The sequence below is a fragment of the Terrapene carolina genome, unplaced genomic scaffold, assembly GCF_002925995.2.
Source record: "Terrapene carolina triunguis isolate 2854851 unplaced genomic scaffold, T_m_triunguis-2.0 Scaffold395, whole genome shotgun sequence".
Classification (NCBI taxonomy): domain Eukaryota; kingdom Metazoa; phylum Chordata; order Testudines; family Emydidae; genus Terrapene; species Terrapene triunguis.
This window is the reverse complement of record NW_020664746.1, coordinates 2,107,819-2,130,451: the sequence shown is the minus strand read 5'-3', so window position 1 is coordinate 2,130,451 and position 22,633 is coordinate 2,107,819. Positions and strand designations below refer to the sequence as shown.

The window sequence follows — 22,633 nt, the reverse complement described above, 5'->3', positions numbered from 1 at the left end:
CCCTGTCCTATAGAAAAGGAATCCAGTTCATGTTAGCAGTATTGCACTTTGTTCTCAAACTGTGGTTTCCCCTATAAACTGGAAAGATTGTGTCAGACATTGGAGACCAACCTCTCTGTTTCTCATATTGATAATTAATAGTCAATATGTAATAATTTGTTGATAATCAATAGCCAATTAACAGATAGCCAGTAATTGATAAAATTTTAATTGTGATTATAGTTTTGATGAGAATGGTTGTCTCGAGTTTAGTTTAGATTAATAATAAAACTCAGATAAGTCAGCTTTTGATTGGATTTTATTGATTAAAGATAGTAAAGACAGGACATTACACAGAGAGGTCTACAATTACTCACAACCGCAGAATGCCTTCCCCTGTAGTTGTCTCTGACAACCTGCTTCCAGTCTACAAATGATCTCTTCCCCCTTCACAAATTATTTCCTTGTTACCCCTTCTTCTTTACCACAATGACCCTTAACTACTTCCTCCTTTTTGTACATACTTCTTCTTATCTTAGGTTATTTCCTAAGTCCTCTGTTCCCTTGTAACTTTCCAACTGTCTCAACACCTGGTAATTAGTCATTGTTTATTCCCTTATTTGGATCATTTTATTCGTTATGCATTTTGCACACATTTTGTGGTTAGTATTACTAAAATATCTGTAACAATAAGTTCAAAATACATGGTTAGTGCTTGGTACAATTCCAGTCCTCATAGTTAGCCAAACTGCAAAGCATCATGGGACTCTAGCTGCCAGGCAAGCCTTAGATTTTTTCTTTGGCCTGTTTAGATGGCAGGCCTTTTTTATGTTTAATCTCTCATGGCATGTATCAATAAGAGGAAACTGAAAAAATAGACACTTCCCTTTTGGCTAGCAATCCCCATGTAGCATCCATTGGGTTTCTTTCTGTCACTTAAAAAAAAGGAGTGAGGATGATAATTCCCAGTAAAGGTTGGTATAGTATGATCTTATATTTATATTAGGGCTGTCAAGCGATTAAAAAAATTAATCGGATTAATCATGCGATTAAAAAAATTAATCACGATTAATTGCGCTGTTAAACAATAATAGAATACCCTTTATTTAAATATTTTTGGATGTTTTCAACATTTTCAAATACATTTATTTCAATTACAATGCAAAATGTACAGTGCTTATTTTATATTTCTTTTGATTGGAAATATTTACACTGTAAAAAGCAAAAGAATAGTATTTTTCAATTCACCTAATACAAGTACTGTAGTGCAATCTCTTTATCATAAAAGTTGAACTTACAAATATAGAATTATGTAAAAAAAAAAAGCATTCAAAAACAAAACAATGTAAAACTTTAGAGCCTACAAGTCCACTCAGTCCTACTTCTTGTTCAGCCAATCACTAAAACAAACAAGGAGATACTGCTGCAGATATTTGCAGGAGATAATGCTGCCCACTTCTTGTTTACAATGTCACCAAGGCGTTCACATGGCACTGTTGTAGCCAGCATCGCAAGATATTTACTTGCCAGATGCGCTAAAGATTCATGTGTCCCTTCATGCTTCAACCACCATTCTAGAGGACATGCATTCATGCTGATGATGAGTTCTGTTTGATAACGATCCAAAGCAGTGTGACCCCACACATGTTTATTTTCATCAACTGAGTCAGATGCCTCCAGCAGAAGGTTGATTTTCTTTTTTGGTGGTTTGGGTTCTGTAGTTTCCGCATTGGTGTGTTGCTCTTTTAAGACTTCTGAAAGCATGCTCTCAGATTTTGGAAGGCATTTCAGATTCTTAAGCTTTGGGTCGAGTACTGTAGCTATCTTTAGAAATCTCACGTTGATGCCTTCTTTGAGATTTACCAAATCTGCAGTGAAAGTGTTTTTAAGATGAACATGTGCTGGGTCATCATCCGAGATTGCTATAACATTAAATATATGGCAAAATGCAGGTAAAACAGAGAAGGAGACATACAATGCTCCCCCAAGGAGTTCAGTTACAATTATTTAACACATTATTTTTTTAACAAGTGTCATCACCATGGAAGCATGTCCTCTGGAATTGTGGCCGAAGCATGAAGGGGCATACAAATGTTTAGCATATCTGACATGTAAATACCTTGCAATGCTGGCTACAAAAGTGCCATGTGAACGCCTGTTCTCACTTTCAGGTGACATTGTAAATAAGAAGCGGGCAGCATATCTCCCATAAATGTAAACAAACTTGTTTCTCTTAGCGATTGGCTGAACAAGAAGTAGGACTGAGTGGATTTGTCGGCTCTAAAGTTTTACATTGTTTTGTTTTTGAGTGCAGTTATGTAACAAAAAAAATCTACATTTGTAAGTTGCACTTTCAGGATAAAGAGATTGCACTACAGTACATGTATGGGGTGAATTGAAAAATACTATTTCTTTTGTTTATCATTTTTACAGTGCATATATTTGTAATCAAAAATAATAATATAAAGTGAGCACTGTGCACTTTGTATTCTGTGTTGTAATTGAAATCAATACATTTGAAAATGTAGAAAATATCTAAAAATATTTAATAAATTTCAATTGGTATTATATTGTTTAAGAATGCGATTAAACTGCGATTAACCGTGATTAATTTTTTTAATCACAATTAATTTTTTTGAGTTAATCGTGTGAGTTAACTGTGATTAATCGACAGCCCTAATTTATATATAGGGTAATGTCTAGAGAACCTAGAGAACTCTACTTTCATGAAGTGCTTGATGAGAGAAGACTGTGTACATGGAGGAAGGAATAAAGCCTGAATGTTGAACTGTTTTGGCTCTCTCTCTTCTTATACTTAACACTGAACATATAGAGAGAGATTTAATCAGGAAAATAATATAACCTCTGAGGTAAGTGAATCTGGGCAGTGATACTTAGGGAGGCAAGAACCTGAGAACTGCTTAGACAGGATCCATCATTTTCCTCATCTGTTCTATTTGTCGTCACTTTAACAGCTGCAGCATCCATGGGTATGGCAATGCTGAATATCTTGAAATAGTGCCAGGTAGACAAGTATCAGGTCCTGTAGGACTATAAATCAACAGCAACGTGTTGAGTTGAACCTGGAGCAACTGAATGTTTCAAAGGGGGATTAATTCTGAGCTATGAAAGAAAGGTAACTTCATCTTGGAAACTGGTGGTTGAAGTTGAACAGTTCATTTTAAGAGATTTGGAGTATAATAGGAGATACACAGCTATCAGCCAATACATGCTGCATTTGTACAGTGCTGTTGTAGGGATGTGAAGGAACCTAAAGGGAACCTAAGGTGTGAAGGAACCTAAAGGGTTTCTGCAACAATGTAAAGACAGTTTACAGAGTGGTTTATGGGGCCCATAATGAAAATTTCCACAAAAACCTGTACATAATCAGATTCACTGTGGTCAGTGGTTTTTTTTTTTTTCTTGTCATGCATCAACCCACAATGCTTATGAAAATGCAAAATTGTTTGGCACAAAAAATCAAGAAGCCAAAGGGGAGATTGAGAAAGAATGTATCATTCCAAGCACACTGGGACTTCCTCAAAAACAAACTTGTTCTGGTATCCAGTATCATTGGTGGCTTTTGTATGTGATTTCCTAATCAGGATGGGGGTTCTGGCTTTGGGTATAAATATGTGAGCTCTCCCTCTGGGTGTACTGCATCTACAGAGCAGAGCAGCTAACCTAGACTAAGCATCTCCACCATGAAGACAGCTGGTGTCTTCATGGTCCTCACTCTGGTACTTTTATGTTGCTTCTCAGGTGAGTACTCTTTGCTGTAGCCTCTATAGAGCCATGTGTTTGCTGCTTCCTAGTCCTCTGGAAGCCTTGACTATTAAGGTCAATGATATTCTTGTTTTTATGAAGAATCCGGAGATCCGGTCTGTTTTGCTTGAATAGTAGGCAATCCAGGGAACCATAAGAGTACAGGGTAGTGTTAATGTCCTTAAACAAAATCTCCCCTCTCCCATGGTGCTGTGAAATGTACCATATGACAATTGGTTGCAACTAGAGATGGTGGTAAAACATTCGATATCAAAATATCAATGACATTCAAAATTCCAAAAAACTTGGGGAAAAATTCAGTGAATTTTTTGGGAAATCCCCCCCCCCCACATACACCCCTTCATTTTTCAACCAGCTATAGAGAAGGTAGACATTTTTCAAGTTTTTGAATTTTAAATTTTTTAAAACATTTCTTATTAAGGCAAAGTTACCATAAAATGTTAACATACTACATCATACATTACTTATTAAGGATCAGGTTAATATTCAAATAACTTGGATACAGATGCCATATGTATAACTGGTACATCAAATTTGTGAAAGGACTCATTCCAAAAATAATTGAAATCATTCTGTAAGATGTTACTAAGAAGACTAAATATTAAGGACCTACTTAACTTTATGCTTAGGAATCAATGGATGTTAACTTCCTGGCTTGTAACTTTTCTGCCTTATTCCCACTCCTCTGCATGACACATCATGTGGAGCACTGGATCCATGCGGTGAGAACTCCTAAATAGTGCCAATGACTGAAAAGGTTTTTGAATGATCAGGCTTAATAGAAGAAAAAAATATTTTCAAATGTTGTAAGGTGCTATTAGTTACCCTGCATCTTCAGTGGAGCAGAAAACCTGAAAAATACATAGTAATAATAAGCAAATAATAAGCCCCTTATTATATTTTCAAATGGTGCAAAACACCACATGTGGCCCATTTGTTGCAGAAAAAGAGTTCAGTGAACATTTTTCTTGAATTAATGCTTATAACTTGATTTCTGTCACAGGGATTTGTCTCATTGTACGTTGAATATCCATATTTTTTCTCTAGATGTTGCCACTGAGCCTCTGAATCAGGTTAGTCCAGCTCTTCCTGTTTAGTAATTTTCACTTTCCCCTAATCATTAGTTAGGAATTGCATTGTGGCCAACTTTTCCATGTTGGAAGAAACACTAAAACTAGTGGAAAGTGCTCAGATATTAGTGATGAGTGCAGTCTAGGAACCTACATCGAACAGAGTAGTGGGCAGGGCTGGGTTAATCAAAAAGCAAAATGACCCCAGTTGTTATCATTATTGGTATTAGTTATTATATATTGGTATTGTGGTACTGATATTTCCAGCTGGGATATAGGAATACTTATTTTGCAGGTGAATTAAAAAGTTCACTTACTATAGGAAAGAGACTATCCCCATGTGTTTCATATGGTCAGTCACTGAGTTTACCAGATTGATAGTAGATAATTCCATAATGGCCAGCATGCCTAATACACCCCTAAAAGAATTAACAATAACAGTTATCATCATGAGGAATAGCTCAGTGGTTTGCGCATTGGCCTGCTAAACCCGGGGTTGTGAGTTCAATTGCTGAGGGAGCTGATTGAGGGGGAATAGTTGGGGATTGGTACTGCTTTGAGTAGGGGGTTGGACTAGATGACCTCCTGAGGTCCCTTCCAACCCTGATATTCTATGTCTAGAAAATTATATATTTACAGTTGCAGAATGATTATAGTGCTTATCCAGAACCACCAAAGGGCAAAATCCTCCACTGTACATAGTGTTTTTCCTTCCAAATGCTTTACTAACTACATGATATACATAGAGCATCATGGAAATGCAACTCTCACTTGGGCAAAGAGTAGTTCCAAACTACAGAGCACAGTACCCCAGAGATAGGGAGGGGAGAAGTACCAGCAAAGACACATGGAACAATCCTACTCTCACCTGTGTCACAACTGTTCTTCTGCATATAAACGCCAGGGCTGGCATTAGGGGGTAGCAAACACAGCAATTGCCTGGGGCTCCACGCCACAGAGGTCCCTGTGAAGCTGCATTGCTCAGGCTTCAGTCCTGGCTGGTGGAGCTCAGGGACCTGGGCTTCAGCCCCATGCAGTTGGGCTTCGGCTTTCTGCCCTGGGCCCCAGCGAGTCTAATGCTGGTCCTGCTTGGTGGACCCCCTGAAAGCTGCTCGCGGTCCCCCAGGGGGCCCCAGACTCCTGGTTGAGAACCTCTGCTCTAATACACTCCAAAATAATTAACAATAATAGTTATCATCATGTATTCATCTGTGTATCTAGAAAATTATATATTTATAGTTGCAGAATGTTTGCAGAGCTTATCCAGAACCAGCAAAGGGCCAAAACCTCGTCTGTCCGCGTGTGTTCAGGCCTGTCTGTGGCACCAATGGTGTGACGTATGACAACAGATGTGTTTTGTGCCAGGCAAAATGGTGAGTAAATAGATCAATATTTTCTATTAGCAATAATTAGATCTACTACGGCAAATGACAGAGGAATGCTGAAAACATAGTGTGGTCAGAGAAGATTAATATGAATATATCTGTCCCACTCACATATCATACAACCCATGTACCTCTGTGTAATTACACAGTGATCTTATGAGATGTATTGCTATGTAGGGACATTCATTTTTGATCTCTTTTTGTGTTTCAAGGCAAACTGGAGGCACGCTTAGCCTACAGCATGAGGGAGCATGTATGAGAAAGGTAAATCCAAGTGTATTCTATTTTTCATTTATATAGTGTTTTTCCTTCCAAATGCTTTACTAACTACATGATATACATAGAGCATCATGGAAATGCAGCTCTCACTTGGGCAGAGAGTAGTTCCAAATTACAGAGCACAGTACCCCAGAGGTAGGGAGGGGAGAAGTACCAGCAAAGACACATGGAAAAATCCTACTCTTACAAAAAGGGGCATGGGATCTGTAATGCTGACTTAGAGGAGACAGAAACTTGGTATGCCAGATCTCATCACCCCCAACATAAATCCCACCACTCTCCCTCCTCCCTGCCAGGGGTGGCTCTAGGCACCAGTAGGGTTACCATACGTCCGGATTTCCCCAGACATGTCCGGCTTTTTGGTGCTCAAATCCCCGTCCGGGGGGAATTTCCAAAGAGCCGGACATGTCCGGGGAAATAGGGAGGCATAAGCCAGGGTCCGCCTGGCCCCAGCACGACCTGCAGGGTCCGCAGCGCAGCCCAGCCGCCCCAGCTACAATGCTCAGGCGGGGAATGGGGGGGGCTCGGGCTTCCCTCGCGGGCGGGGACCCCCGGCCACTGCGGGACCCTTCCTGTGGCCCCGCTGCCCCGCGCAGCTCGGAACCCGGCGCCGCGGGAGCTGTTTCCGGTGGGGACAGACAGGCCAGGGAACATGCTCGGCGGCAGGAAGGAAGCTGCAGCCGGGGCTTCAGGGACCAATGCCGCCGAGCGTCTGAAGCCCCCAGCAGGCAGAGGCTGCCGGGGGAGCGGGGGAGCAGGGCAGGTGGGGGCATAGAGGCTGCAGGGCGAGTGGGGAGCAGGGGTCTCAGAGGCTGCAGGGGCAGGGGGGCGCAGGGGCAGGGCAGCCGGGGGAGGGCAGCCGGGGGGCTCAGAGGCTGCAGGGCAATGGGGGGTGCAGGGGCTGCAGGGCGAGTGGGGATCAGGGGTCACAGAGGCTGCAGGGGCGGGGGGGTGCAGGGGCTGCAGGGCGAGTGGGGAGCAGGGGTCTCAGAGGCTGCAGGGGCGGGGGGGGCTGCAGGGCGAGTGGGGAGCAGGGAAGCACTTAGCAACCCCCAAACAAGATCAGAGTGGGAGGGAGGAGGGGGAATGCAGGGTGCTCAGAGGAGGGGGCAGAGTTGGGGCAGGGACTTTGGGGAAGGGGCAGGGCTGGGGCGGAGTTGGGGCGGGGGTGGGGGTGGGGAAGGGGCGGAGTTGGGGCAGGGCCAGGGCCCCCGTGGAGTGTCCTCTTTTTTCAGTGTTGAAATATGGTAACCCTAGGCACCAGCAAAGCAAGCAGGTGCTTGGGGCAGCCCATTTGCAGGGGCAGCAGCCGGCAGGGATCCAGCATGGGAGCTGAGAACCAACAGGGGGCCATGGGAGCTGTAGTTCCTTGGTTAGCTCCCTGCCTATAGAGCCAGCCCTGGAGCAGGGAAAGAACTACATTTTCCAGCATTCCCTTGGCCGCTATCAACAGGAAAGGGAGGGGGAGGAAGTATGTAGCTGAAACCTCATGCTGCAGCTTGCTGTGAATGGAGAGCTCACTGCTAGAAGTGGTGGTCCTGTGAATGGGGAACAAGTGTGCCCAAGGAGTAGAAGGCTTTGCCCCAGAGATCCCCTTCAGAAGACATCCCCAGCCTGGATTAGGGATACTGCTGTGACCTCACCTTGCAGCCCCCCAACGAAAGAATTGGGTGGACTAAATGGACAGGGCACCTCTCTATCTGAAGCCTAGCAAGGGAGGTACGTGGATCCCACTAGAATTTAAAATGAAAAGTAAGGGAGGGGAGGCTCTGCTAGAGGACTTGGGCAGCTTTAGATACAGTACCAGGCTCCTAGGAGGATTTCCACTTCTGAGCCATGGAAGCAGAAATTGACTTTTCCTTTCCAGATTTAGCTAATATTCAGAAAGGGAATCTAGCACCTGCCTTCCAGATTTGAACACCCTCAAAATTCAGAGGTGCTCAAGCTCAATTTGGGCAGCTGTTACTTCATTTCTCCCAAATCAAATATACTGATCCACTGTAACTTGCTGTAGAAAAAGTAGGATAAAATTGAGCAAGAAATGCTTCCCAGTGGTTATTAGGACTAGAATTACTATTTTCAACAGCCATTGCCATTTTTTTTTATTTTTTTTTAGTTTTATTTGCTTAAAAGGAAGTCAGTGATATTGCATTGGCAAATTTCCCCATAGAAACAAAGAGTGGAACAAAAAAATAATAAAGGCACCTCAACTTTTCCTCATTTATGGAGGACAGTTTTAAAATATGCATCCAGATATCCTCCAGTCACACAACCTGAAAATTGTTCCACTTTACTAGAGTTCTGTAACCATATGGGAACCAAACCTGTCTGTGTTCTGTGCACATCCAAAATTCCTGCTGAATGACCCACCCTGGGAGTGAGTTACCAGTCACCCAGGGCTGGGGTGGAAGGAGGGTGCAGTTGGCGGGGGAGAGCCCGGGGCTGGGGTGGCAGGGTGTGTGTGGGTGGGGGAGGCACAGATGGGGGGGGAAGGGGGGAGCTCAGGGCTGGGGCAGCAGGGGGGTACGGGTGGGGTGGAGCTCAGGGCTGGGCAGCAGGAGGTGCGGGTGGGGGGGGGCTCAGGGCTGGGGTGGGGGGCAGCCAAACATTTTTTTGCTTGGGGCAGCAAAAAACCTAGAGCCGGCCCTGCTCCCTGCCCCCACCTCTCCTCCAAACACACATTGACTGTAAGCAACTGATTTATCACCTTTTGAAGGAAGAAGGGCTGATCTAACTGATAGTACTTCAGCCTCTGATTCCAGGCAAAAAGATGTATTTCAGGGTTTCAATTTAGAAGACAAAGCCATCCCCTCCCCCTGAAAGCAAAATATATTCCAACCCCAAGGCTGCCAACACATTAAAGAGGAGTAAACCAATACATGTATAAGAAGGAATTGTAAAACTCTATTAGTAGTATCCATGTAGTCTCTCTTCCTATTCTTGTACTAATGAGAATAAAGTAAACAGTAAGTGAACTTTTTAATTCACCGCCAGAATAAGTATTCTTAAATCCCAGCTGGAAATATCAGTACACTGTGAAGTCATTGATAGACGCTAACTCCAGCCAGGTTCAGGGCTTCACTGTCTTATGGCACCACATAAGGAGATGCTGTCTCTGCCCTGAAATGCTTCCAAATCTCCACTCAAATAACAACTTCTTCATTTGGCAGACTGATTGCAGTAAATATCAACAAACAAAAGGCCAACGCAAGATAGTCTGCACACGGATCTATAAACCAGTCTGTGGAACTGATGGTGTCACTTATAGCAATGAATGTCTGCTGTGTGAAAAAATCTTGTAAGTCCTTGAATATTACCTTTGGAATAACTGAATCAATAGTAAGAGATGCTAAGACTAGTTCTCTTGTTTAAGCATGTTCTTTATACAGGGATATATCAATGTCCTGAGGTAGCTGAGTCCCTGACTCACATCCATATTCTTTTGACCTCTTCTGGTTAACCCCTGTGTCCCCAGGACACCATAGCTAATATAATCCACTATCCCAGGGGTGGGCAAACTTTTTGGCCCGAGGGCCACATCTGGGTGGGGAAATTGCATGCAGGGCCATGAATGTAGAGCTGGGGCAGAGGGTTGGGGTGCAGGAGGGAGTGCGCGGTGTGGGAGGGGGCTCAGGGCAAGGGGTTGGGGGCTCAGGGCAGGGGGTTGAGGTGCAGGAGGGGGGTTGGAGGCTCAGGGCAGGGGGTTGGGATGCAGGAGGGGTGTGGGCTGCGACAGGGGGCTCAGGACAGGGGGTTGGGGTGTGGCAGGGGGCTCAGGGCAGGGGGTTGGGGTGCAGGGTGCAGGAGGGGTTTGGGGTGCGGGCTCTGGCTCGGCGCCGCTTTCCTTGAGTGGCTCCGGGGTGGCAGCAGCATGCAGCGGGGCTAAGGCAGGCTCCCTGCCTACCCTGGCCCTGCGCCGTTCCTGGAAGCGGCCAGCATCACGTTCCTGCCGCCCCTGGGAGTTGCGGGGAGCAGAGGGCTACGCATGCTGCCCTTGCCTGCAGGTACCTCCCCCACAGCTCCCATTGGCCACGGTTCCCCGTTCCTGGCCAATGGGAGCTGTGGAGGGCGGTCCCTGCAGGCGACGGCAGCGCGCAGAGCCCTCTGCCCCCTCCTGCCCCAGGGGCTGCAGGGACGTGGTGCTGGCCGCTTCCGGGAGTGGCGCAGGGCCAGGGCAGTAGATTGCCCACCCCTGCACTATCCTCTAGTTCAGGGTTCACACCCTTTTACTTTCTGAGTCCCCCTTTCCCCCCCAACATGCTATAAAAACTCCATGGATCAGCTGTGCCACAACTGGTTTTCTGCATACAAAAGCCAGGGCTGGCATTAGGGGCTAGCAAGCAGGGCAATTGCCCGGGGCCCCACACCATAGGGGCCCTGTGAAGCTAAGTTGCTCAGGGTTCAGCTTCAGCCCCACGTGGCAGGTGTCCTGTGTGGTGGGGATTTAGCTTTCTGCCCGGGGTCCTAGTGAGTCTAACGCCGGTTAGGCTTGGCGGACCCCCTGAAACCTGCTTGTGGCCCTCCAGGGGGCCCCAGACCCCCGGTTGATAACCACCACTCTAGCTAATAGGTTTATCTTTATGTATGCACCAAACTACAAATCCCAAAACACAATGGGAATCCATGGTTGGTTAACATCAGATCCATGCTGACTTCCATCAGGATGATGAGCCTCACATTCCCAGTAACTTCTGAGATTATATCAAAGAGAGAATTTGATCATTACAAATCATCTCTGTCAAATATTCCATATGTTCCTAACTGTTTCTGTAATTTCATAGTGAATTTTGGAGAGTTTTACTCACCAGGTAGACAATTTTATTATTCACTGACAATAATTGTCTTCTCTCTTTCAACTTTTCATCCTGTAGAAGGGGGTCTAACATACGCCTGGCACATCAAGGACAATGTAAGGTGAAGGTAATGGCACATTTTTATTAATTATCATTAAAATTGACATGTCTCCCAGTATAAATACTGGTCACAAAAATGTTGATAACGCTTGATAGATGGAAAAATGCTACTCTTACAAAAAAGGGTTTGGGATCTGTAATTGTCACTTAGAGGAGACAGGACCTTGATTTTCCAGATCTCATGACCCCCAATACAAATCCCACCTCCTCTCCTTCCTCCCTGCCCCCACCACTCCTCCGCACACAGATTAATTATAGGCAACTGATTTATCACCCTTGGAAGAAAGAAGGGCTGATCTAACTGATTATGTCTTTTCAGTGAAGCAGATGGTGTTTCTTATGACAGTGAATATGGTGGTGCTTGGAAACCATGATGATTGGGGCATTTTAATTATTTATTATACATCGAAGAGATGGGTTGGAAGTATGGCCTTTGTGGTAAAAGGAAAGCTGGGGAGATATGAAACCTGGGTTCTATTCCTGTTTATGTCACAGACTTTCTGCATGACCTTGGGAAGGTCTTGTAATCGCTCTGGCCCTGATCCTTCTTCATGAAGTGGTCAGTTCATGCCATAATAGAGATTCAAGATCCCCACAGAGTACTCCTGTCTAAACGTTTTCTCCACACCCTTCTCCAATGTCGGAAGGTCTTATAATATCTGTAGCCCTAATTATACTTCATGACATGGTCCGTTTATGCCACAGTGACAGAATAAGGGGGTTTAAAGAGCCTCTTTACTCCCATCTCAAAGTTTTCTCAGCACAGTATCGTACTAAAGTAATAACTGTGGGTGCAGAAAAGTAGGAATGGAGAATCTGACCCACTCTGACTTTCTTTCCCAATATGTAAAATGGCAATCAAATGAACTACTTCCTAGAGAAGCCTCATTGCTTAAAGAAAGGTGCTATGTTAGCTCAATAGATGAGTCTTACAACAGATGACTTATTACTCCCAACAATAAATGTGGTTAGAACGTTATATAACTACTTTTGCAGGATGACTGTGGTGAGTATCAAAGACCACAAAAGGGTAAACACGTTGGCTGCGCAGCGATTTACAGACCTGTCTGTGGCACAAATGGCATCACATATAGCAACAAATGTAACTTGTGTACAGCAAGATGGTGAGTAAACTTGTAAAGAATTTCTTGTGTAAAAGTCATTGCACATTTGGTGCAGATAATGTGAGAAAGCAGTTCCCAATTATGATGATATCAGGAGACCAGGTGTTAGTGGGACAAAGCACTGTTTAATGCTTTTTCTATAAACACAGGGCAGGGTTTTCATTGAAAGATCTGACTAGGCCAAACCTGTCCTGCAGATGCCAAGGAGTAAGAATATGATGGTTTCAAACTGGAAAAATTGGCAAAACATGCCAGATAACTGATCAAGATATTAGAAAGGATTAATATGAATATGTCTGTCTCGGTCAAATGTCTTGTACTATACAGTCCATTTCCTTTATTTTTTTACATGTGACAATGAGATGTTTTATTTTGAAGAAATACACATTATGCTTAATTTTTCTCTTCTCAAGGAAAACTGGAGTCAACATTGGCATAAAGCATGAAGGAAGATGTAACCGCAAGGTAAATCTACACATATTATATTTACACTAATATAGTGCTTTTCCTCCCAAAGACTTTACAAACTACAGTATGTACACATAACACCAGTTATGTAGTCATCACTTGGGTGGAGAGCGGCAATGAATTTGCGCACAGCAAACTAACCAAGTAGTGGGGGTGGAAAATATTGACTGAGGAGATACGTAAAATCTTACTCTGACAAAAATTGTCATAAAATCTTAAATGTTCATGCAGAAGAAACAGGACCATCTGCTGATTCTGAGAGACCTACGCACAGTAAATGATAGGGGGAACTGAATTTATCTACCATGCAAGAATGAAGGACTCTGTGGAATTTTATCTTGTGAAATCTGAATCAAATAGATAATGTTTAGATTAGAAGGTGTTTTGGAGAAGTTGCTCATACAAGACTGTTGCATTGAGATCATTATCTCCATTTCCCCCCTGTTCTAGTTAAGCTTTTCTACGTCACTCATCCTAACAACTCTAAATATTGTCTCTCTTTCTCTCTTTCTCTAGATCAACTAACGGAAGAATTGGCATAAAATAGAAAATATTCTGCTTCAGTATAAATGATAAATTCTTCTGATAGAGTTGTAATTTGTCTTGTCCATCCAGCACTCCTGATGGCATTACCATCTTGAATTGGTGGTTCAATAAAGCAAATTTAGCAGAAATTTTTGCCTTTGTTCTTTTATCAGCAAAAACATTATGGGATTGCTTGACGGAATCATTGAATAAACAAACTTTTCTCTTCATTCTCTATAAAATGAATAATCCAAAATTAAAAGAATCAATTTAATAATAAATGGGTTCTGGGATTGGATTCTAGGGGGGAGTCCACAGGTAACACACACAGTGGAGGACCTGAGTTAATATCAGTCTTCCCCTGGAATCAATCCAGGGAGCTGCTGATCAAATAGTAATCCAGGCTGCACCCATACATTCACCTTTCCCTCCCCGCCATCCCCTTAGGTAGCTACATGGGCAGCTATCAGGATTTTCATCATTCCCTTCATGCTGGGTAAATGCTTTGAAGGTATGGACGGATTTCTGGTAACGCAAAGTTGTGCCTCCAAAATACATGCAACACTAGTCATCCAAATTAACTTGCCAACCATTAAAGGTGAAGTGTACATCGCATATGCTAAGGGGTATATTTTCATAATCCAAGAGAAATTAGATCTGTTAAATTGTTGATGTCCTAAGCAAACATCTGAAGACCTAAGATTAAAATCTTAACAAGATGCTTTTCTGTTCTGTCACGATAGAACTCATTAAAAATCTTTCGTTTCCAACATAATGGTCTTAGATTTCAGTTTTTTAACCTTTTGAATCTACTTTATATGGTACTTGTATTAAATTGCTGTGGAGGTGGTTTGGGAATTGAGTTGTTTGATTCTGAAATGGACAGTCAGGAACACATCAAAAGAAATGACCAGGGATGAAAGTAATATTAAATTCTTACTGGTACGGGGGCCGGCTCCAGCCCCCGGAAGGGTTGGGGCCTCGGGCGGAAGGGGCGGGGCTAGGGGGTCAGCCTCCCCCAACCAGCGCATCCATGCTGCCTGGCCCCTGCCGCCCGGCGCTCCAACGGTGATTTAAAAGGGCCCGGGGCTCTGGCTGCTGCTGTGATAGCAGCAGCCAGGAGCCCTGGACCCTTTTAAATCCTCGTGGCAGCTGCCGCTTTTGCCCCCCCTCCCCCGCCAGTAGCCAGGGGGGCAAAAGGGGCAATGACGTTAAAGCGCTGCGTACAGGCCCATACCGGCCCATACTCGCCCACTTTCACCCCTGGAAATGACACCTCATTCCATGATGCTCTTATGCCTTTATAACAGCTGAGGGATTCCTGCATACAAACAACTTCAGTGATGGGAGACAGAGGTGGAACTAGTTGAAGATACAATACTATGCAACCTCAATTCTCCAAATCTTATAGGAGGCCTGGAGTAAGTTTTGATAACCAAGTTTGTGGATTATTTACAGCATTAGCAATTAAATAGCTATTAGGAGATATGGAATTCTGGGTAACAGATGTTCAGAGAATCAAGATTCTACAAAATATGCAGAAAATATTCTAGGTTTTACCCCATGCAAAGTTCTGACACTTCTATCCCTCCATAGTAATTAATACTAATCCCCTCACGGGACAGTCCCATTTATCATTAGCTAAGGAGCTCTCCCCTTCTTTAGGTCTATGTATTCTTCCAAGAAACAGGAAGTCAGAACATGTCATTCACAGGCAAGGGAGCTTCTGGTGAGTTTTCTCTGTAGACTCTCACTCTCACATATTAATCACCCTGAATTTCTGCCAAGAAGCGAGGCATGCAAATTTTGTTTGCCAAGTAGTTTGGTTCTTGTCCTATGTCCTTCCACATATTCAATATCCTAATATCCAGACGCTAGCTGTATCTGTGCTTGGGAGACAGTAAGCATGTATGCTACGCTGGTGCCATCTAGTGCTGCAACTAATGTTCTGTCAGCAGGTTCTAGATTTTAAATTTCTACAGAACAGCAACAAAGAACAGATTTCTTTTTTCAGCAGAGTCTACCAGCTCCCCACTGCTGGTTTTCACTGTTCAAAGGAGAGGCCCTGCCAAGGATGGCTGGATGCAGATACATCCAGTTCAGACCTTACATATCAGTGCTACTTCTGGGTTCATGGGAGCATTGTGAGTAGCGTGAGATTGTTTGTCTTCATGGGAGACTGAATGCAGGTTCAACCACAAGTTTTCCTCTTAACCCACTCAGTAAGCAGACCCCAACGCATCATTGTCATCAGTTAATTCTGGCACCACCACCTCCTCCTTATCCTCATATACATGGTGAACCACACAACATACCCCAATCACATGTAGGGAATTAAACATTTTATTAAAGCTAATGTTAAAAAAATTATATAATACATAGGTTGAGAGAAGAGAGTCTGTACGTCTGGGTATAGTGCTTAGATTATCCACAAATACAAAGTCTGTTTTTAGAAGTCATATGATACATAGAGTACATAATCAGCAATAACCCAAATTTAGGTGAATAAATTTAACAATACACTTTAGATATTAGAATCCGAATACTCAGGTACATCACTCATGAAAAGTTGTACAAAGATTTGGTTGTGGAAAGCAAAATATATCAATCAGTGGAGATTGTCCCTCAGTAATCACATGTAGGGAATTAAACATACTACAGTCTAAATGAGTCTGTACGCTGCACTATTTTGCTTTCAGTCAGCCAAAGATACATTCCACCATCCTGCACTTGCTCAATCTGTCCTTAAGGAGAACAATGAACTAGCTCGCCCAGGTGGAAAGAGGCAAGACATCTAGAGCACCTTGCCAGCGCATCCTGTGTAGGTGTCCATGAATGTGCCACAGTGTCCACAAGAGCTTGGGTAATGATGGTGTCATACCCTTTCCTGTTAAGATACTCACTTGCTTCAAATAGCATTCAGAGGATGTGTATATAGGCATGCCACCAATCACACCTGCACAGCTCAAGAACCCATTCATGCAAACACCACAATTATTTCAGGGATATTTCCAAATTTTACAAACCTGGCCTCCAGCACAGTGTTAATTGCCTCATGAACTTCCAAGACTACTGAACCAGCCATGGATTTGCAAAGCCCAAACTGATTGCCAACAGTTCTGTTAACAGCCTGGAGTTGCCAGCTTCCACAAGGCAATAACAACACGCTTCTGGACCATTACTGACTCTTTCATCTGGATGTCCTGCCACTCCAGGACCAGGGCAAACTCCTCATATTTTTGGGTTCCTCGTGGGAAAATCCTGGGCCCCTACTGGTCATCCCATGTTTCTAGCACAATGCAGTCCAGCACTCTGCACTTGCAGTCCTGGTCCAGAAGCAGTGGTCTGCATGGCTGGGGAGAATCCACCCTGAAATACAGTATTGGTTCAGTCCAAATCTCCATGTCCACATGGTCCCAATCTGTTGCTATACTTCCATGTGTTACTGCAAGTCACTGCCTGTGTCTTCTCCAGGCTAACAGCCACCTCTGAAAGGCTCACTACCATCTCCTGGCAGCACCTTCTGCAGAGGCCCACCGAAGAAAACTGCCTTCATAAGAATCAGCAGCTATTGCTCCCAAGCAGAATTCATACCTTCAGCACTATCACACCACCTCAGGTCCCACCAGGAAATGAATTTCCCAGGCCTAGATCATTTCCACCCACAATCCCCAGAGTGGGCAGCTAATTTGTCTCACAACAGCCTGTGAAAGCAAGCATAGAGTGACACAGTGAATTAGGGCCCAGTGACATATTGGATATGCACCTATGTATCTGTATTATCTCTCACAACTAGACAGAGCTCTAGTGCCAATGTGGGGCATGACAGTAGCATTCAGTGGCAGACAATGTAGTTGCGCTCTAGTGAGTGAGGCTATTGTGCATAGACTAACTTGCAATTGCTTAACCTGTGGTTAGCCTGAGTAAAGACATAGCCACAGGCTTTCCTACTCCACACCATTAAGTCTGGGTGTTTTGGTCTTCTCTACAGTGCTTAATTTGTGCCAGAGCTGAGCCCCGGCACCTCTAGGCTTGGCAGTTCATAGTCCTGGTACCTCTGGGCTTGCCGCGTCACTTATGAAAGTAAAAAAATTACTTGAGCCCTGGCACCTCTTTCATTACAAATTAAGCACTGCTTCTCTAGTGGTGGCTGGTCCACACATAGAGGTTGATGAAACTGCTACAGCTGTTGCCAAGAGTGCTGAGCTCTTTAGTTCCAGTAATAACAGCCCATGCTTTTTAAATCCAGCAATCCCAGTCAGGGCCGGCTCTAGGCACCAGCAAAACAAGCTGGTGCTAGGGGCGGCACATTTTTAGGGGCGGCATGGCCGGCGCCAGAATTCCACCCCTAAAAATGTGCCCCGGCCGCCCTAGCTCACCTCCGCTGCTGCCGCTCGCGCGCCGCTGCTCCCCCTCCCTCCCAGGTTTGAGAGCCTGGGAGGGGGAGACTCCGAGTGGCCGTGGCACGCGTGCCGCTTCTCCCCCTCCCTCCCTCCTAGGCTTGAGAGCCTGGGGGGAGGAGGCAGGGCTGGGGATTTGGGGAAGGGGCAGAGCTGAGGTGGGGTAGGGAAAAAACGGGGGGGCGGCCAAAATTGTTTCTGCTTGGGGCGGCAAAAATCCTAGAGCCGGCCCTGATCCCAGTTCTGCTGATAACCCACCCAGGAGCGTCACATATACATGCAACATTTGCAGAGCTCCCAACCTAGCTCCCAACCCACAGTTTTCAAAAGTGGACAGTGATTTACGCTCCCTCATTTCTGGGGTGAGGAGCACCCACAGCTCCCATTGACTAGGCCCAATGTGACTCAAATTGCACACCCAAAACATGAGGCACTACCCAAAATCAGTGACTGCTTTTCAAAATATAGCTGTAGATTTTTAAGCTTTCCAATGGATTATTTTGTATTGCACGCTACCTAATTTAACAGGTATTTAAAGTAAAATAAATACTCAAGTTGTTTGTGAAATTCTTGTAGGGAAGAAAAAACTGATGTTTGTAAACAGGAATAAGAAATATCTATTTATAGAATCTCACAGTGGCAGGCTAGCCCTGAGGATTTTAGGAAAATTTGGAGAAAATAATCATTAAAATCTTCCAGTGTGTAAGGGGGAGAGCTGCAAACCTTTGAAAAATGCAACTAATTATTTTACTTTGGTTTTGCTTTAGACGTTATTGAAAGACAGAGGAGGCTTTCAGAGCAGTGAAATATATGAACAGAAAATTGAAACCCAGTGGGGCTACTATCTGTGAGTTTTGGAGAACACCTTGTATGGCAGAACTCTCTCATTACCCTACTTTTTTAGAAGGTTTTGAAGTACAGAGGGGAGTTGCAGATTAATTACTGCTGATTCATTGGTTCAGGTGTGGCTTGTTAGACATCACTTTTAATATAAAGGAGGTGGGAGAAGGCTTCTAACAGAGATTCCAAGGGTGGCAAAATATAGAGGAGATAGAAAGACTCCCAGAAGCTGCTAAACCTGAGGAGCAGGTTTAGGCTGGAGTGGGGAAAGTACTTGTGGTATTAGTTTGCAGTTGCCCTTTTGTTTATAAATCAGCCCTCAGGAGGGTGATTTTTTTGATTCTCTGAGTATGTTTCTATCTGGAGCTCACTGGGCACTCATCTAGTTTATACTCTGATAAGGGGGAAATGTTCACAACTGACTTTTTTTTTTTTTTTTTTTTACCTGCACAATGTGTTTTTCCCCCATTATACATAGGGCCAGATCCTGACATCAACTGGAGCTGAGGATATTCAGCATCTGGCAGGATTAGAGCTCTATAGCACCTTTTCTTAACTTTATACAAGATGCACCGTAATGATTATACTAGGGACACATGTATAATCTTAGACCCTCCAGGGAGTGCCTGAGGTATCAGCACTACCCAGGCTCGCTCTCTCAATTCATTCTCTTGATCCATTTCCATTGGTTTCTGAGAGATCTTACCCCATTAGTGATTGTTTGCTTCCCCCTTATCCCTATATAGTGTGAATGCCTCACATGGACTCTAGAGTTCTGGACAAAGGACAATGGGACAAGTGACATTCATTGAGTCCACAAATCCCCATGGCAGCCAGTCAATACTGAACATATTTTCACTGACTTTCCAAACACTGGTCACACCAAATAACAATGTTTCACAAGCCATGACACACTCATAATGTGATTCATTTTGAAAATGTCCTTTAGAAACAGGGGTCTTAAATATAAACCCATCCTGCTGAGTGTCATATTTTGATGTAGGACCAAATCATAGTCTACATAGACTGGCTACTATACTTCACCAGCCCATGCCAAGGAATCACTGATAAAAATGTGAACGGTAGCAGAATGTTCCAGTTTTGTGGCAGTAAACTGGAGATAATTGAGTGTAAATCTCTGCTGTTGATCAGAGGCAGGGTCACCATGTGACACAAACTTTCCTCATATTTTCTGCAAATTATGTTTTGAAATAAACATTCCTCCCTGCCTGCAACTGCCTGCAGAGAAATTCCTATGTCAGTAATATCCTTTGCAGGTGATTTGCTAATCCAGGTCACGAACCTGATTGCTTCTATAGATATACAGAACTATATATATCTGTGAACACAGTCGGGGGTTAATTGCAAGGATACCTACTCAGCAAAGTACAAACAGAATCAACACAGACCAGACACCTGTCTTCACCATGAAGATAAAAGGTGCCTTTGTGTTCCTTTCCCTGGCATTTTGCTGCTTAATTTTAGGTAAGTAACTCTCCCTACTCTGCATCATGTATTAAACCCTATGACAGACACCTCTGGCATCAGAAATAGTGACTATTAAATGATAATGTTGCTTTCCCTTATTTTCTTAAAGAGAAAATGCAGGTAAAGATTTTGAAAATTGGGTGTCTAAAGTTAGGCACTCAGTGCCAGATTTATAAAGGTTTTTAGGTCCCTAAAGATTCAGATAGGTGCTTTTGAAAATCTCACTAGATATATCTGCATCTTTAGGTGTCTAAATACCTTTTAAAAATATGGCCCTTCGGGCTTGATTTTCAGAAGTGCTGTGCAGCCTAAACTCCTATTTAAGTCAATGGGAGCTGCAGCTACTGAGCATTTTTGAAGATCAGGCCCATAGACCCTAAATAAGTGGTCTGATTTTCAGAGGTGCTGACCAGATCTTATTGAAGTCAGTGGGAATTACAGATGGTCAGCACCTCTGAAAATTAGGCCAGTAAGTTGGAAACGTTTGGCCTACAGCCCTGTTGTCTATGTGGGGTGTGGCACTTTTCCTAACATTCGGAGTTTGTGCCAGTGGTCTTGGCCAAAATTTTACCTCCTTTCATTGTGCAGTGTGATGGGCACCAGTTGACTATTGCTCTCCACCCTACAGGTTGCTGCACTTCAGCACTAGGTATTGCTTGTAATGCTTCTGGGGATTGTATGGGATGAAAATGTAATGACAGGAATTTACATAGATTTAAATAATTTAGACATAACAGAAATCAACAATTTGAATTCAGCTATGGCTAAACTAGTTTTTGCCATGTCTTAACGGTCTTTTAGTTTCATTCTGTTAGATGTTTTAGTTTCACTGTGCTTCTCCTTAGCAGAGCATAATTCCTAAAACAATCAGTGATGTGAAATAATAAAAACTGCTTATAAATTAATAAAATTAATACACAACCCATAAATGCCAGTAATATTAGATGATGTTTGCTAAATTAGAAAGTGCATTCTATTTTTCTACACACAGACAATTGCATTTAATCTCCTTCAAAGATTTTGTCTTGTTCTTTCTTTCCTATCCTATAAGCATCCTTACAGCTCCATAGTTAAGGGTGCATTGAAATTTGCAACTAAAGCAGGAATAAAATACCTCTGTTAGACACTTAAATGATGGAAATTATTTTTTAAAATTTACACACCTGCTCTTTTGGGATCATTTAAATTTTTTATAATAACTTCTAGGACACATTCTGCTAACTTTCAAGGGTCCATTTTAAATATTTTCTCTTGTAAAGTCCATATTTAATACAATCAGACATCTACAGACCATCTCAGATCATTGGCAGTATTCATATTTGTCTGTTGTTTTTTCAGGAGTCACCACTCAAGGTGGGAGTCAGGTCAGTACAGTTCTTTGTGTTTATTAATAGTAAATTTCCTGGGATCTCTGTCTACAAACAATATTGCGGCCAAATTCTCTGGGTTGGGGAAACTCTTCTCCCCTAAAACTATGGGAAAAGCTGGTTGCATCAAAAACTAAAACTATCCCATTGCTGTTAAAATTAGAGGATATACCTGCAATTCAGATAGATGGTCTCCACACAGTCAGACTGATTACTTTCATACACTATTTTAAATGACTCACACATTCTAACCAGAGATTGTGATACAGAGAAAAATTGGGGAAATATTTTAAAATATGACATTTTAAAATTTGTCTGTTGCAACAGTGAGAGAGATTTCTTTCTATATAATATATTAATTAAAATTATTTACTTAACTGACTTGAAACTGTCGCATATTGAGGTTCTTCTTAGATTTTAGCTCTGGGTCTTTGTCTTCTGGTTTATCGTTATTAGTCTCATTATGGCATTGAATTGCAACTGTGGGAAAAAAACAACATAGACCTTCTCCTGCGAAATATCTGCAGTATTTTCCTTTTCTTCCAGCACAAATGAACTACTTTTTCCTCACCCCATTCTAGATTTAGGAAACGGTGAAAAACATTGCCCCTGTGTGTGATTTCTCTTCTCAAAAGAACAAGTGAAGAGTGAAAAATGTCCACTCAAATGTCACCTTATTAATTTTGCAGCCTGACTGCAGTAAATACAAAAATCCAGATGGAACCTGGATAGGAGGCTGTCCAAGGAACTATGCACCAGTCTGTGGAACAGACGGCATCACTCACAGCAATGAATGTTTGCTGTGTGAAAAAATCTGGTAAGTACTTTTATTGTTTCTTTGATGAAGTGAAACCACTGGTGGGAGCTACTAATAGCAGCTTTTCTATTTATGTATTTTCTTCATAGAGGGAAACATCAATTTCCCCAGGTCTCTTATCTCTTGATTATTATTTAATATTGATATTTTTGTAATGCACAGATTAGGATGGACAGCCCTTTGTTTTGATTG

The 22,633-nt window shown here is 43.1% G+C and overlaps 1 protein-coding gene across 1 annotated transcript; it reads left to right on the top strand.

The window, feature by feature from the left end:
* The first annotated feature begins 3,662 nt into the window (after positions 1-3,662).
* Positions 3,663-13,666, top strand: LOC112118312 (ovomucoid-like). Its single transcript, XM_024216574.2, has 9 exons — positions 3,663-3,741; positions 4,813-4,838; positions 6,075-6,208; positions 6,433-6,484; positions 9,670-9,797; positions 11,371-11,419; positions 12,409-12,536; positions 12,950-13,001; positions 13,521-13,666. The coding sequence occupies exons 1-9, from the start codon at positions 3,684-3,686 to the stop codon at positions 13,527-13,529; spliced, it is 636 nt and encodes a 211-aa protein (XP_024072342.2). The 5' UTR covers positions 3,663-3,683; the 3' UTR covers positions 13,530-13,666.
* Positions 13,667-22,633: the final 8,967 nt, after the last annotated feature.